Source organism: Leopardus geoffroyi, chromosome B3, assembly GCF_018350155.1.
Source record: "Leopardus geoffroyi isolate Oge1 chromosome B3, O.geoffroyi_Oge1_pat1.0, whole genome shotgun sequence".
NCBI lineage: Eukaryota > Metazoa > Chordata > Mammalia > Carnivora > Felidae > Leopardus > Leopardus geoffroyi.
The window spans coordinates 3,670,001-3,687,217 of NC_059337.1; the positions used below are offsets into that span (position 1 = coordinate 3,670,001).

Genomic DNA, 17,217 nt, shown 5'->3' on the forward strand with positions numbered 1-17,217 from the left:
TTGGAAGTGGATCTTTATTATTATTATTATTATTATTATTGTTTTTTTAATGTTTATTTTTGAGACAGAGAGAGAGCATCAGTGGGGGATGGGCAGAGAGAGAGGGAGACCCAGAATCCGAAGCGGGCTCCAGGCTCCAAGCTGTCAGCACAGAGCCCAACGTGGGGCTTGAACCCACGAACCGTGAGATCGTGACCTGAGCTGAAGTCAGACGTTCAACCGACCGAGTCCCCCAGGTGCCCCGGAAGTGGATCTTTTGAGGCCTGCCAACAGCCACATGGGTGAACTTGAAAGCAAATCCTTCCCCGGTTAAGATGACTACAGTCTCACGAGAGACTCTGAGCCAGAGGACCCAGCTAAGCCACGTCCTGAGACTAAAAGTTCGTTGCCTTCAGCACCTACGTTTTAGGATAATTTGTTACGCGGCAATGTATACCTATCATCTGATTAGATGTTTGAGTTTAGAAGAACAGGAAAAGGAAGAAAAGAAGAGAAAAGCCCTCAGAAGGGCTTACTGTTTCTTTTTTCCACGAAGGGGAGTCAGAAGATACCAGCTTTGATGGAGGACAGAAGTTTACATGATTCAAGAAAATTATGAGTAGAGTGGACGATATAGTGATGGACTTCCACATAGCCAAAAGTAAACAGGGCCCCGTCATAGATCAGCATCACAAACAGAAAAGAAACACTAAGAAAGTAGGAAATGAGATCTGTAAAGGCAGAATGAGGGTAACATTTAGATCGGGTACTATTTTAGAGAACCAAGAGTCTCAGGTTGGTTTAAAAAAAGAGAATCCAACAATATTGACTTATTCCATAAACAAGCATCTATTGGGCACCTCCGGGGATACCTGGTGAGCCAGGCGGACTCCATGTAAACAGGCAATTGCGACGCAGAGTTGAAAGTGCAAACCCCCAGAAGAGTACAGGACATGAGAGTTGATTGATGTGACTCTTTCCACCTTGGTATTGTTACCTGTTTCTGTTTGGAACTATCCACATTCTCCTCCAAGTGGCCTTCCAAGATTCCCAACCCCTAACCCCTAACACACATACACACACAGGACTGCAATGAAAATTTTTAATTCACTGTTATTAGTTGTGACAGATTAAATAGAGTATGCAGCAAAGAAGAATTAGAGAATAGAGACTATGGATAATGCAATGTTAAGGTAGAATTAGGAAATGAAATTTCATAAGCAGAAACATCATTTCTGACAAAGCCCTCACAGTAGATTCAAGCAAGTAGGAATTACAGCGGCCATAATCTCTGGTCATAGGGTCACAAAGTGAGAAATCATCAGTTAAAGACAAAAAAAAAAAAAAAAAAAAAGCCATCGGTTAACTGGAAAACCTTATATAATATCTGGCTCAAAGGAAAATAGTGTAAGAAGAGATGGTTTAGAAAAAATGGTTATGGAAACGTTACACAAGAAGACAGAAAGTGACAGTAAAGATAAACATTGAACTTACAGAAGGAAATTCATTTCTTTTAAGAATTTAGCATTCAACTAAACCTTCCAAAATTAAAATGAAAAAGAAGTCCCATGGAGTGCCTAAGTGACTCAGTCAGTTAAGCATCCAACTCTTGATTTCAGCTCAGGTCATAATCTCACAGTTTGTGGGATTGAGCCCCACATCAGGCTCCTCAAAGACAGCACAGAGCCTGCTTGGGTTTCTCTCTCTCTCTTTTTGTTTCTCTCTCTCTGCCCCCACTCAGGTGCATGCACCTGCACTCGCTCTCTCTCTCAAAAATAAATAAACTTAAAAAAGAAATTCTAGGGAAAATGAGAGGAAGGAAATAATAAAGCTGAAAGAAGCTGATCCTTTGAAGAAACAAATAACATCAACAAGATAGTAGCAAATCCAATTAAGAGAAAGGGGGAAGCAAAATTAGAATTGAGAAAAATCGCCATAACAAGAGCGATAACATATTTTTAAGTTTTACGTAATTGTACAAATCTATGTGCTTTTGAATTTTAAAATAGCAGTTAGATGGACGTTGCTTCCCAAGTGAATAATTGAAATCAAAGAAACAAGACACTTAGATGAATACGAATAGGAAAAATATTGTAAAAACAAAATCTCAACCCCTGTCACCAGGTATCAGGAATAAGTGAATATAAAGGAGGATCCTATCAAATCTTAGAAAAGCAGATCGTTTCTGTGTTAGAAAATTTTTTTATTTTTCATTTTTTTAAGTAGCCTCCCCACCCAGCGCAGAGCCCAGGCTGGGGCTCAAACTCACGACCCTGAGATCAAGATCTGAGCTGAGATCAAGAGTTGGACGCCTAACCAACTGAGCCACCCAGGTGCCCCAGAAAACCTCTTTGATGGCCCTGGGAAAACGGGAAGCTACCAGTTGATTGCACAAAAGAAACGTGTCAGTGGAGTCCAGACTTCCTTGATTTCCATGCTGTAGGCCAATTTCCCTTATACGAAAACCTAAGATGGGCTAGAATGCCATGGGACACTGAACTCTGCAATTTAGTCCCTCAATAGCCACTTATCAAGTGCCTATAACTGAGCACAGGTGGTACCCCCAAGCACCGTGCTAAACCCCGGGAAATATTACATGAGTAAGATATGATCCTTGCCATCCAGGAGCTCCCAGGGTATATTCAGAGTGCAGCAAGGAGTGGGGACATCTAGCCCAGCATGGAAAGGGAAAACGGGGTTCCCAGCAAAGACTCCTCAGAGGACAGTGTGCTTGAGCTAAGTCTCAAAGAACCAGAAGGGAGGTGTGGGGAGCGATGTTCCAGCTGCGTGCGTGAGGCCATCCCACGCTGCCTTAGAACTATGCCTCCCGTCTCTCGTGTTGTATTCAGCGGGTTGAAACCAAACGAGGCAGTGTGAATCATAAAAAAAGCAAGTGGCTGTGGACAGAACCCGAGGAGCATGAAAAGGGCAGGTGGGGGAGGAGCCCACAGAGGCCGTGGAAAGTACCAGGCAAGAGAGGAACAAAGAGAGCCAAGAACCCAGGGCGCACGGCGTGCAGGGAGACTGCGGTCCGCAGAGACCAGTGGGTACGAGGGAGGCAGGTAACACACACAACTAGATCAGAAACCAAGGATGGAGAGAGACAGCAAGTGTGGACGAGGAGGAAAAGCTTGGGCAAGGAGAGAAAGTGGAGGAGGAGTGAGATCGAGGGAGTATTCTGGTTTTTGCTTCCAAGGTTGTCTCAGATATTTGCTGCTGCATACCAAACCACTCTAAAACTTTGTTTTTTAATTTTTTTTAATGTTTGTTTTCGAAGGAGAGACAGAGCACGAGCGGGGGGAGGGGCAGAGAGAGGGGGAGACACAGAATCCAAGGCAGGCTCCAGGCTCCGAGCTGTCAGCGCAGAGCCTGATGTGGGGCTCGAACTCACGCACTGTGAGATCATGACCGGAGCCGAAGTCAGATGCTTAACCGACTGAGCCACCCAGACGCCCCTAAAACTTACGACTTAAAACGAGGATTTGTTATTTCTCAGGCTTCTGTGATTAAATGTGGGAGCTCTCCTGCTGGTCTCCCCTTTGGTCACTCGTGGGGCTGTATGCAGCTGGTGGGTCATCTGCTTGGGAGGGTTGGGACACTTGGCTTCTCCACGTGGTCTCAGGACCTCTCTCCCAGAGTGGTCGCGCCTACACCAGGGCCTCTTCCACGTGAGCATTCTCTTCAGCAGGACGGTCTGGACTCCTTACAACATGGTGGCTGGGCTCCAAAAGGGAATCATCCAAGAGAGATAAGCTCACTATGCACACACTTACCAAGGCTCTGCTTGTACCCCACCTGCTAATGACCTTTTAGGCAAAGCAAATTACATGGTCAAGCCTAGGGTCCACCTGGGAGGGGACTACCCAAGGGTGTGCATATACAGAGAGACCTGGGGATCTATGAACACAATCGTTCGCTGGCAGGGTGGTTTTTGTCCCTTAATATGGGAGAGAGTTAAAAATGTTTATAGCCAGAGCCCAAACTAATTGAAAGGGAGACATTGAAGATACAGTAGAGATTCTTACTAATAGGGTCCCGGAGGGTGCGTTCGGTGGGGGCAGGGAGAGGGGCACCATCATCTGAGACTGGAGGAAGAGAGATTAAAAACAGGTATGGGTATGTTTTGGTTAAATCGCTGAGAGGAGTTAAAGGGGGAGTTGTCCATGGAAACCGTGGCACCAGGGTAGAGACACGTGACACCAGGGTACCATCTATGGTAACGCCAACACCACCGCCATCTTGTTCCTTCATCCCCACTCACGTTGAAGCTGAGGAGGCCGACTGTAGTATTGATCCAAGTTGAGAACTTGGCTGTGGGGTGCCACGGAAGGATAGTGACCCCAGAAAATTGAGGGTTACCGGAGAGAGTCATCTGGAGATCTCCATAGGTTCAAAATACGCTCCAGGGTGAGTGGACATGTGAGAAAGAAGGTGAAGCCCGAGGAGGTCCAAGAATCGTAGGGCTGGATTACGGACGGGCAGACCACATGAACAATGAAATCCAGGAATTAGCGAAGGTCCGGGCGGGGTGTAAAGGTCTAAGCCGGTCCCCAGGGGCAGCAGGGAACACAGCCCTGCCGAGGGGCTGTTCGTGGGAGCAGAGACTGTGTCTGCGGTGTCCTCGGGCATCACTGGGGTGACGGGCACATCTAAGGCACTCAGTCGTCAGAGCTTTGGTGGAATAAACAACTGACTTGCATCCCCAGTTTACGGATGAGAAAACCGAGGCTCCGAAAGGTGAAATGTGCTGCTCAAAGGTACAGCCTGTGTTCGGCCGGCCAGAGCTTCCTTCCTCCTTATAAAACCACACTGGGTGTGAATTTCCTTCTCAGCCCTCCCAGAGGCAGCCCATGGCTTGATTACCTCAAAACTATTTAAATGGCATTTGTCATTCTTTGGGTGCTGGGATGGAATATCCTGAAGTCAAATGAATAAAGGGAGTGGTTAAAAAAAAAAAAAAAAAACCCTGCCTTGAGGGATTTACTCACTTATTGGAAATACATCACATGTATTTTCAAGGCACATCTAAGGAAGCTGGTCCCGTAACTGTATCCTCACCAGCTTGCCAACGTCCCGTTGTTCTCTCTTTTTCCGCCGTTGGGGTCTCATCTTTGTTAAGATTCAGAAAAATGAGAGAAACGCGCACGCAATGGCTGTCCACCTATGGTCACCGTGGGTTTTTTTTTCCCACGGACTCTGTAGGATTAAAGAAATTAGTTAGCCTTCAGCTGAGCAGGTCTGAGCTCTTAAGGCCTTCCTATTTTCCTTCAAGAAAAATGAAAACATCTCCCCAAAGGCTATCGTCCGTTATGGAATCCAACTTAAGAAGGAGGGTGGTGACATACTCCTCTTTCCCACCGGACCAAAATTTCAAAGCTTCCAATGTGTGGTAAATCTAACCAGAGATAAAGATTTGCAGGTGTTTCTTGCATGAAAGCAAGAAGGGCAGATGTATCTGGAACGTGCTTCTAACCAAATGGGACATCTGCAATCCATTAGGGGTGTCCTGAAAAGAGAAAGTGAGAGGTGAGGTTCAAGCAGAAAGCCCGCTCGGCAGAAACGCAAGCGTGAGGATGTGTGTGGACCTTCCCGTCAGGATCTGAGGACACAGAGGCTCTGAAAAAGGTCACCTTGCCAGGGGTGAGCGCGCATCTCTCCCCAACACCCGAGTTCCTCTTCTTTCTTTCCTTCTATCGAGCCATCTTTGAAATGTCAGGGCCTTCGCTCTCCCCAAGTACACCTACACGTTTTAGTGTTTAAGGCTTGGCAGGCACCTCAGATAAAGAGAACATTCCCGCTTCGAGCGTGCAGACTTTGCTTTCCCAGCCCTCATGAAGGACGACCCGTGTCCTGACTCGGCTTCTCACACTCCAAAGGAACAAAGGAGAACTGTCACCACGGGCATTACTCGCGGGTTACTCACTGGCTGTTATGCGCCCTGCTTCAGACTCCCAGGAAAACCACTAGCTTTTATGAAAGCGTGTATAGCAGAAGCCGGTTGCAAAAGACCCGTGGCTGTGAAAATGATTTGAGGGTGTGTGATTCCAGAATGGTCATCAAGAAGGTCACTGGATTTTGTTCCTACATAGGATCTCTGCCCAGGGCTCGCTTTTGGCCCCTTGTTCTCGGCCTTACATTGAACTTCAGGGAGTGGGCCCCAATTGAGCGTGACCTATAACAGGTGCTCCTTAAATGGGTTCCTTTCAGTGAGCGCACAAGGTCCGTTCCCTGCGTCGTGGCTCTTACTTGCTCACTGGCCTTTTGATAAACCATTAGTGACGGGGCCTTCTGTTAATTACTAAACTCCTGGTGACAGACAAAAAAAAAAAAAAAAAAAAAAAACGGCCTGTTGAAACTTGTGTTGTAATTTGAGGATTAGAAGCCACACCTCTGGGAAACGTCAGTATCAAAGCTGATTCGGTGTCAAAGACAAGGTGTTAGAAGCCACGGGTTGACAAAGTGGATTTCCAAGTGCAGTTAGCAATTACGTTTGTAGAAGTCCTCAATTATGCCATTTACAAGAAGGTACTTTTAAGCAGCTACAAGTCAGGAATGTGTTTTTAAATCTCTTCATTTATACACGGATGGGTAAAGCCCACGTTTATGGAGCATCTGCTGCTACAGAAGTGTTAGCTGCACAGAAAATCAGCAGACCCTACTCCCCAAAGTCCAGGAAGACGAGTCTTTTCAAGAATTAAAATATGTGGTCCGTGTGTTTCTGGAAAATACTTACGATCAAGGAGAAGATCATGACTACATCATCGGTGTGCTCTGATTGGAAGAATCTCCTCACTTGGCCCAGGGTTTGTGGATCACCAACGTCATCTAAAAGGAAAAGAAGAAGACTGTTATCACAGAGGGTACTTGGTATTTCATTCACCCTTCGGCCCAAACTATTCTTCTGGTAAAACTGAATTAAGTTTCTATATCCGTTGAAAAGCTTTCTACTGGAAAAAACAAACAAATGAAAATCTCAAATTGGCTTAAAATGATAACAGTGATTTAATTATTCACAAATTGAAAAGGCCAAAGGCTTCAGGCATGGTTTGATCAGGGCTTCAGGTGACTCCACCCACAATTTCCCTCAACTCCACTCAACTCCATGTGTCTGTGCTGTTCCCTTCTGATTTTCCTTTATTGTGACAAGATGTTGCCAGCAACGACAGGGATCACGTGGGTTTTGGGGGTTTTTTTCTTCAAGACTATAGGAAAAGAAGAACTTGGCTTCTCATGACCATCAGACAAAAGTCCTGAGCTCTGAGCTGATTGGGCCATTCTGGAGCCAATCCCTGTGGCCAGAAAAACACCTGGGTGCTGATTGGTTTACACATGTTACCTACACCAGTCACCTGTGGGATTGAGGTGGGGTACCCACCCAGAGGATGTGGCTGCTACCTGCTAGGGGAGAAACGAAATGGAGATTGAAAAGGCAATTCTAGCATAGATAGAGTCTGCTACGGTCCTTTTTATCCACAGAGTCTGGATCACTAACTGATTTTTGTTCAATATCAGATACAAGCTCTGTAAAGAGAAATCTATTTCCTCTATAAACTTGCTAAGTCAGATATTTAAAGATGGCTTTCCTTTTTCAAACACATAACAGAATGGGTTGACTCTGCGTTTGTTTTTTCGTAGCTCTCTTTGCCCTGAAGAATGCACTGAAAACCCCAAAGAAATGTTTTTTAAAGTTGGGTATAAGTGAATAATTGAGAATTAATTTAAATCTGCCCTTAGATAGCCCATCGTCCCTAACCCTTTCTTCTCAACTTCCAAAAGCAACATGAAGCTGATTTGGAATTCTCGGCTATGAGAATAGCCCAAATAGTCTCTCCTTCAGTTTGGATAAGGGGTTACTAAATGTGCAGAAGATGCCATGTTCCAAGGTATAATGAGCCTTAAAACTTTTCTTCTGATGCACATTCACCAGCCTCTGGAAAACTTATCAAAGTAGTGCCTGTCCTGTCCTCGTAAAACTCACCCCAGATTCATCAACTCAGTATGCAAAGTTCAGGGCTTTTCAATAACTAAGCATCTCCTCTACACTTCAGTTAGAAACAGAGCCCCTTAGGCGCCTGGGTGGCTCAGCTGGATAGGCGTACGACTCTTGTTTTCAGCTCAAGTCGTGGTCTCACGGTTCATGGGTCCGAGCCCCTCATCGGGCTCTGCACTGACAGCTCAGAGCCTCCGTGGGATTCTCTCTCTCTCTCTCTCTCTCTTCTCTCTCTTTCTCTCTGTGTCTCTGTCTCTCAAAATAAATAAATAAACTTAAAAAAAAATTAGAAATAGAGCCCCTTAAGTTCAGAGATTGAGTAGTAAAAAAATTGGGGGAGTAAATAAAGTGTCCAGGGAGGAGTCCGCCTGTGATAGTTTCCTCCCGCCGCCTTGGTGAGGGGAGAATGAGCTCTTTAGAGAGCAGGTCACAGACTTCGTAAGACTGCGGTTAGACCACGGAGGACAGGCTAGCTTCACCCACCCCAGACGTATCAAAACAGCGGTAGCCAAATCTGCCACATTTTCCCTGAGCCTTACACTTGGAAGAACCATCATCAGAAGCTTTCCACTTGTCCGTGTCGGAGATGAGTACCCTCTCCTGATCGCAGAGGGTGCCCCGAAGCCCTCAAGTTGCAAACCCCAGGCACGTGCGTCCAGGGAAGCCGCTGGGTAGAATCAGGCCTGGGTTTGTGTTGAGTTTGGAATTTACGATTGTTATTTATCACTCTTCCCCACGGACATCGCCTCCTTGAGACTTGGCAGTCTTGTCTATCAGAAGCCAAAAGCGCATTCCTCTCTGTGTTAGCGGGACCTGCAGCCCTTTCCGGTCCCTTCAACCCCTCACCTTGTGTGAAAGGTGAAGGAACGGGATCACCTCTCTGCCACCAAAACCCCGTGCCACGTTTGGAATGGCTTCCTGTCTCTCTCTCTCGATAGGGAGAGCCCGGGGACTGGAGGAGGGAGCTTGCGACATCTGAGCCAGACCTGTGGCGGGCCGGCCTGCCCCCCAGCAGGCAGCTTGGCCCGAATGCTGCTTAGTCAGGCTCCCAGGCAGAGCTGAGCTGCGGATGTGCCCCGACCTGCCTCCACCAGGTGTCTGCGTCTGGGCTGGGAGGTGACGGCACAACTGTGACTTCTGCCTCCTGCTGTTTCCCAACAGTGTCCCCAGAGGAATGTGGAGGACCCAGGCCAGGCCACCTCGGGAAGGCTGACAGAGCCGCAGTTCTCTGGCCGCGCTGCAATGTCAAAAGACTTTGTCAGCGTGCGCCTGTGACCCTCACGCGGTCCTGCCCGCACCCCCAGGGCTGGCTCCGCCCCCGAACCAGAGTGGGCTCGGGTCTGAAGCAGCTTCCTCGCCTGGCTCCTGTAATATGCAGTTTCCAGCATTCATTCCCAAACCTCCATGGCTAAAGGTGTTTCTTTTCTCTTTAATACAACGATCCTATGATTAAAAATGCCTATTGTGGGGGGGGGGGGGGCGCCTGGGGTGGCTCAGTGGGTTAAGCATCCGACTTCGGCTCAGCTCATGATCTCAGGGTTCGCGGGTTCCAGCCCCGCATCGGGCTCTGTGCTGACAGCTCGGAGCCTGTAGCCTGCTTTGGATCCTGTGTCTCCCTCTCTCTCTGTATCTCCCCTGCTCACGTTCTGTCTCTCTTTCAAAAAATAAATAAACATTTTTAAAAATGCCTTTTTTTAATTTAAAAAAAATCTTTTTTTCAAATTCGTTTGTCGCCGCTGGGGAAAGTTTTCTTGTGAGAATTAGCTTCCCAAGGAGAAAGCTATCCTGCATTTAACAGAATTGTTAACAACTACAGCAAGCCTTCCCAGAGTGTAAATGTTGGAAAAGCTTATTAGCCCGTTAGTGGACTTTGCTAGGCAACACGAAAAGGTCATTATTAATCTCTGTGTGGCTGTTGACAATTCAATGTGCAGTTCAGACAGGCTGCAAGCCGTTTCCCCTCAAGAGTGATACACACGCCACAGAAGTTTATTACACACCTACTATGTGCTAAGCCCAGGCCTCAAGAAGACATCACCGCATGGAACAGTAGGTGCAGATGAACAGCACGTCGGCCAGGTTCAGCCTGCAAACGTATTTTGCGTGACTCACACCATATCTATCAAAAAATTTGAATTTGTTGCCAACTTTTAAATATCAGAATATTTCCACCTTCTCTGGAAAACTCAGGAAACCTGGCAAAACCGAGCTCACATTCCTGGCTGATGGCAAGCAGAGTAACAACTGCCTGCTTCAGACGGCACTGGCTCTCCGTTCACACGGCCCCACACCTGCCCTGCCTCCCTCCGACTTAACCTGCCTGGCGCCCCAACATTAGTGCGTATTTTTCAGGATACAGGGTCTCAGCACACCCACACACAGGGACAGACCAACCCGAGACGGCTCCACGACAACGGGTCACAGGGATTTTCTGGTTTTGTGTCTCCTCAACTTTACCTCTTTTTAAATTTTTTTAATGTTTATTTATTTTGAGAGAGAGAGCATGAAGGGGGGAAGGGCAGAGAGAGAGAGTCCCAAGCATGCTCTGTGCTGTCAGCGCAGAGCCCCACGAGGGGCTCGAACCCACAAAACCGTGAGATTGTGACCTCGGAGCCGAGATCAAGAGTCGGATGCTTAACCGACTGAGCCACCCAGGTGCCCCAACTTTTCCTCTTTTTAATAAAGATTTTTTTTTTTTTAATCCCTGGTAATGTAAAGTGAGGGGAGACATTCTGTTTTGAGTCTGGACCTACTGATTCCCTGCAGGCCGGTCAGGTTTGTCATATTTGAAGAGACGTGTCTGCTGATCCTGACGGTGTGCGTTGGGAGAAGTAGACTGTTTTGAGGTTTTCGAATTACGTATTGCCAAAAATCCTCCTTGTGTTTTTAACCAGAAATAAACGGGTTGATCCTACTATTTGTTGCCAGTGGAAGTTTTTACTAAAATCAATGTAATTCAGTTGGAACCAACACAAAGATGCTGACCAAAACGCTTCCACTGGGCAGATTAAAAGTACTTACATGGGCCACTGCCTGGGACTTAGACATTTTGGGATATTTGTAATAAGCACATATGGCCATTCAGTAATACCACAAACAAGGACTCCTCTGGTAACAAATTTAAATTAATTCAAAAGCCAGCAGAAAGGAAGGAAAGAGAGCAGCGTTTGTAGAACAGAGACCATCCTATTTAGCCCCCACCAATCTGGCCAGGGACAGGGTTTCATACCTACTTTTACAGACAAGGACAGTGAGGCCAAGGAAACTGACTTCCTCGGCTGGTTTCCAATTGCTGGGAACTGGCTACACCTGGGTCATCCCCACCCCAAACCCTGAGCTTTGCCGGCTACAGCAGCTCACAGCACGGAGGCCACAGAGGTGAGCAAGGACCAAAGAAGTTAAGACGAGGACATATCCCAGCCAGGCTAGAGAACGCCAGAAGCACAGTAAGAGAGGCAGATACAAGCGGTGCAGGGAAGGGTTGGCGGGTGGGGGGCAGGCTTCTGAGGGGCAGTGCCACTTGAGGAAGGCCTTGAAGGATGCGCTGTGTCGCGACAGGCAGAGAGGAGCAAGAAGGCCTAAGTGCTGAACCCTGGTGGGGACGGGGGAGTCCGCAGAAGAATGGAAGGTGAGCAGTCTAGGTGTGGAATTCACCAAGCAAAGCTTCTTGCTATAGTTAGCCAACGGGAGAAAGCACGAATCTTCCCAGTACCTATAAGGCAGGTGACCTCAGACCTACTAGGAAGGGCACCTAGGTGGCCAGAAGGCCAGGTATGTGTGTCCAGCCTGCGGAGAGGCAGCAGGGCCCTTGGGACACCCAGGAGCCCAGGTACCCACGCCTTCTTCCACATACGCCCCCGTTTGCTCCTTTCCTTCCTCTTCCCCCTCAGGGGTCTGCGCCTTTCGGAGCCAGAACCTGGCACCCTCTGTCCACCTGACAGCAACTTGCTTTTCCCGATCATCTCACGTCTTCTCCCCCCACCTGAGATCAAGGATGGGTTTTGTTTCCCCCCGCCCAAGGACTGACACCAGCAGCAAGGTAGGTAAAATACAGGGCAGGATGGGGAAGCAGGCCATCCCCCCCCCCCCCCCGCCCCCTGCGCCCAGCTTTTAGAGAATCTTTTAGGGAACTGAAATGGGAGAGGAGAGAAGGCCCGATCCCCCTCGGGTTCCGTGTCGTCCTGGTCAGGGCCCCGCTTCAGCAGCTGTGGGCCATCTCTGTCAGCAGCTTGGGGTGAAGCCTTCTCCACTCGGGCCCAGGAAGCCGGTTCTCCCAAAGGCTCCTCCCTCTCTGTCCCTGGGGGCCAAGCTCCTGTTTGGTGTTCCGGGACATTTCACTTCACTTTATCCTTAGCGCCCAATAGGAGAGGTCAAACTAGAATCCCATTTTACAGTGGACGGAACCGAGGCTCAGAGAGCAAAGTCACTTGTCCCGGGGCCGTGGTAAAGCCGGGGCTGTAACGCGGGGCACGCACGAAAGGAAGAGGGGAGACGGGTGTTTCTTGAGTTCCGGGAGCCTCCTGGGGACCCCGTCTCTCCACCTCCCGGGCCACGCACCCACACTTCCTCTGGAAGTAAACTTTCTGGTGGCGAGGGTGGCGCAGCCCTCTTCTTGGCCGCGGTGGGACCCCGAGGGCGCCCCGGGGTAGGTAGGGCGGCAGAATCATCCCCCGAGACGGGAGCCAGAGAACTTCAGAGCGTTGCGCCCTTCCCCGGGAGAGGCAAACACGGACACGTCTGGGTCTCCGCCGACAAGTGCCTTCAAGCCCGGCGGGGGCAGACACCTCCGCGCCGGCCGCCGGCGAGGTCTCCGCCGTCTGCGGGGGCACGGCCCGCGCCTCAGCTGCGCCCAGTTAGAGCGGCCGCGGGCGGCCGGGGCGGGAGGCGCTTCCCGGGCGGCGCGGCGGCGCCCGCGGCCTCGGGCGACGCGGCGGCCCGGCGAGGGGGGTGGGGAGGCGGGGCGGGGCGGCGGGGGCACCCCCCGGGGCGCCAGGGGGCGGGCGTGCGGGCACACGCGGTGCGCGGCGGGCGGGGGCGGCCACCGCGCCGCGCGGCCGGGGCGCCCGGGGAGCCGCCCACTTCGCCGCAGCGGGCCCCGACGGCCGAAGCTTGGATGCGGCGGCGCCCGCCGAGCCGGGGCGGACGCGGGGCGGCCCGGGCCGGGGACGCGCGCCGGTAGCCCCGGCGCTGCAGCGGCCGCAGGATGGCCGAGGTAAGCGCGGCTCCCTCCCCGGGCGCGGGGGGCCCCTCGGCGCGCGGGGCGGGGCGGCCGGGGTGGAGGGTGGGGGGGGGGGGGCGCCGCTCGGCCGGGCTCCGTCGGCACAGCCGGGGACGCGCCCGGGGCCACCTCCCGAGGGCCACCTGCGCGGCGGCGCGGCCCGGCCCGCGGGAGCGTCTCCGGGGCGCCGGGACCCGTCGCCGCCCGACGTCCCCGAGCCGCAGGCGCGCGCGCGCGGACCGGGCGGGTTCCCGGGGCGGCCTGGGCGCGTCCGGGGCGCGGGGTCCGCGCGAGCCCCGGGGGCGCCCGCCGGCCGGGACTCGGGGCCCGGGCGGCCGCGGCGAGCGAGCCTGCCCCGCGCGGCCCCTCGGCGCCCCCGCCGCGAGGCCGAGGCCGTTCGCACGCGCCGGCACAGCCGCTGTTCGCCACGGGCCGTCTTCCTCCCCGGGTTTTGTTTCTCGAGAACTGGGCGCGCGGGAACCTCGGGTCGGTGTGAGACGTGCGGGCCCGGGGGCGCCCGATCTTTCGTGAGGCCCCGCGAAGCGCGCCGCGGACGGGTCGCTCCGACAGCTCCGGGGACGCCAGGGCGCGGAGGGGGTGCGGCCGCCGGGCTGCAGGCGCGAGGGCCGGGGCCGCGGAGCCGGCGGGCAGGAGCCGGGGCGGGACGGCGGCCGGCCCCGCGGAGGCGCTGATTTGCCCGCGCGCCCCGAGCCGGGACTCGGGCAGGTGGGGGGACAGCGCCGGGTCGGCTCCCGGGGGCAGGGGCGCGCGCGGGCGGGGAGGCGGGCGGGGGGCGCCGCCTGTCCCCTGCCCCCTCGGGCGCCCCTGCCCCCGCCAGACCCCAGCCCCGCCGCCGGCCGCCTGGCTTTGCGTCGGCCCCTACGGATTTGTCAGCCAGATGTGACAAGATTGCGGAGAGGCGAGGGAAGGAGGAGATCTGATGTTAATCAGTGCATAGCTCCGAGCCAAACTTTCTCAAATGCGGTGTAGAAACATGCTCTTCTCATTTAAGGCATCTCTTTGTGGCCGTGGGGCTGCCACCGGTCGCCGTTTGACAGTTAAATGGAATGCCAACTAGCAGCCTTAATTGTTGGAGTAAAATTTTGTGTGTGTGTGTTGGGGGGGGGGGGGTGGGGAGGGTTGGAGAGGTGAGTGTCAGACACTGTAAGGTTGTTATGTCCCCTAGGTTTATGGCCGTGTTCACCGCAGCTCTGCCGAAGACAGGGCATTTAAACCGGGCCAGACGCCTGGTCGCAGCCAGGCCTCTGCTGTTAACACTTAAGGGGCCTAAAAAAAGGCCCCAGTGGTATCCTGGGAATCCCTGTCAGTGAGTGTGAGTGTGTGCGTGTGTGTGCGCGCGCGCGCGCGTGCTGGGGAAAACATGTGTTCCTGCATGCACTGGGCCCACACAACAGATGTAGCAACAAATTTTTTGTTTTTTAATATATTCTCATCAGAGTGACAAAGATTTTTGATTTGACAGTAAGTGAATTGAAAAATAGTGTTGGGCAGATTATCTTTCTCCTTTTTTTCTGGTGCCTTTTCATTCTTTGCTTCTCGTTTTAATTTGCTGTTGGAGCTCATGGGATCTTTTCAGAAGATCCCTTAGACTCTTCGCTTGCACTTAGATGCTTACGTGTTAAAACTTCTGCTCAGTGATAAATACACCGGCTTCTCAAATTGTCCCTTCCCGAACACGTTGATATATATTATTAAAACCTCATTTAAAGTGTAATATGTCAAAATAAAATTTTCGGATGTCGTGTAAAAAAAAAAAAACCACATTACTTCAAATGTTAGTAATTGGTCAGGATTCTGATTTTTGCTTTAAATGGGTGTGAACAGATAGACACCATTTTTGCTCTGGTAAATATCGTTGAGAACTTTATCTTTTCCGGTGTACCTAAAAGAGTAACATGTGAGTCATCATTTGATTTTTTATCTGATAGGTTTGCTAACTTTAATTTCACCGGGAAAGTATTACTATTTGAACTCAACTGTTGGTTGAACGTGTTCCTGTTCTAGTTCAATGCCGAGAAAAGGTGGTGAAATCTTCTCTGAGCTCAAGCGCGGCTCATGCTTTGGGAACTCATAATTATGTTCAGACACCTGCATAATTTCATTTGGAAAATCATCCGTACCTGTAAATGCTGTTCCATTCAGAATAGCAAGGATTTAGCTAGAGGCCCCTCCTCCAGTCAGAAAGTGGTAAGTTGGGAGGGGTTATTTGGCCCTTGATCCCTGCTAAGATGAGAAACAATCATGTTTGCTCTGGTAATAATTCACATCAGAAATGTTAACCAACATGAAATAATTCCTGTGGAAGCACGAGGTTTGCATAGAGCGTTATTTTTATTTGTTTATTGTTACAACTCTCTCGCGCAGCCGTTAGGCCGGCCTCGCAGGCCCATGTTCTGTGTCTGAGAACCCTCAGCTTGGAAAGGAGGATCCACCCCATTGGGTGAGAAAAGCCATAGAGATTTCCCTGCAGAACAAATCATAATTGTTCTTTAAGCATACCGTTATCATTTATGAATGCCTAGGGATAAACATAAACATCATGAAAGTTCAGTTTGTCGGTAAGATTAAATTGCTGCATGTGGGGTGAGGGGCAGAAGTGTCTTTTAGCCTTTGTATATGGCTTTAGAAGCTATTTTGACAGTGGCCATTAAGCGAGTGCCTTGCCGTGAAGCTTCCGCAAGGTAAATTACTTGCAGGAGGAGGGAGCTTCCCTCCCCCCCCCCCCACCCCGGGTGAGTTTTCACCTCTACAGATGGCATTTAGAGTTACTTTTGTCAGAAACAGCCCTGTTCAAGAAGACCTAGAAATACGCTAGGTTAGATGAAATCTCATTGCTGAGCCACACTTTTTTTTTTTTTTTTTTTTGATAACTAAGACCAAGATTTAGAGAGCCAGTATATTTTTTAATTACCTTCCTCCAAATACCCTATTGCAGATTTTTTTTTTATTGTAGTTATTTATTTATTTGCCTCTTTTATTTTTGATGCCGTATCTGTGAGATGTTAAAGATAACTGGGTTCTGCACGGAAGAAACATCTGGAAAGTTTTGTGGGTTTTGTTTTTTTTTTTTTCCTTTTAAATTGGTTTCCACCTGAAAACCTTATCTTCTGTTATCTTGTCATCCTTTGAAGCCCTTTCTCCTAATTCTGGAAATCCTAAGTTCCCGGTGTAGCCCCCTTTCTCTGCATGGACACGTGCCTATTTTTAGCCCCCAAAAGCAAAAACAGAAAACAGTGGATCAAAACAAAGAGCAGACCCGCTGTGCCATGCTCGGATCTGGGGCCTTCTCAAACTTTGGGTGTTGCAGGGAAAAGGGCCACCGCCATTCTCGTCCATGCCTGAACTCATTATTAAAAACCAGCCTAGCAAATCATAGGAGAAGTCTGCCTTGGGGGGATGATCTCACAGGGCTAGCGTGAGGGCAAAGAGAGACGGAGCGATAAAATGTTGTCAAGGCCAGCTCCAAACAACCTATGTGGAAGGAAATGACTGTCTCCGTGAAGGTAAACTTTTCATTCAGGCTGCTATTTCTTGCATCTGGTTGTGCGAGTTTGTCTCCTCTTACAGACTCTTCCGTGAAGGATCCTTCCATACACCCAAACAAACATCACAAGTAGTTTCTATCTCTGCGCCAGCCTCCAGAAGCACTGGCCTGGTTCCGTAGCCCTCTGATGGTTTCTCGCGTTACTCGTTATGAAGATAAGATTTTTATACGGACAACTCGAGCGCTTCGTGATTCTTCAGGCTGGATTTTAAGGCAGTGACAAGGACGGTAATTTGCAAACTCTGGCCTTTTCTTTTTCAAAATTTCATTTTGAAAAATCTAAGGTCGCTTTTGGTTTCTTTTTTTTAACACTCAGTTCTGAAAATCGAGTTCTCGTTAAGCCCTTAAAAGAAGTGTCTGCAAAATTTTACTTAGAAATGTTCACCCTTTCATTGTTATCTTGCAATGGACGTGAACTTGCAATGCTTGTAGAACTGGCTACGTTCGTTAAAATTATCCTGAAGT

At 50.2% G+C, this 17,217-nt stretch overlaps 1 protein-coding gene across 4 annotated transcripts in view; it reads left to right on the forward strand.

Annotated features, from left to right (window-relative positions):
- Window positions 1-17,217, forward strand: part of BNC1 (basonuclin 1) — a 55,263-nt gene that overhangs the window by 9,488 nt on the left and 28,558 nt on the right. The window contains exons 2-3 of one of the 4 annotated variants that reach the window (XM_045448582.1): window positions 8,908-9,383; window positions 11,860-12,008. The exons of 1 other annotated variant lie outside the window; for it this stretch is intronic. In XM_045448582.1, the coding sequence (XP_045304538.1) occupies window positions 9,374-9,383; window positions 11,860-12,008 (159 nt within the window). In that variant the 5' untranslated portion in view covers window positions 8,908-9,373. Of the gene's footprint in view, window positions 1-8,907; window positions 9,384-11,859; window positions 12,009-13,072; window positions 13,182-17,217 lie in introns of those variants that run through there. 2 more of the 4 variants (XM_045448583.1, XM_045448584.1) reach the window with 2 other exon arrangements.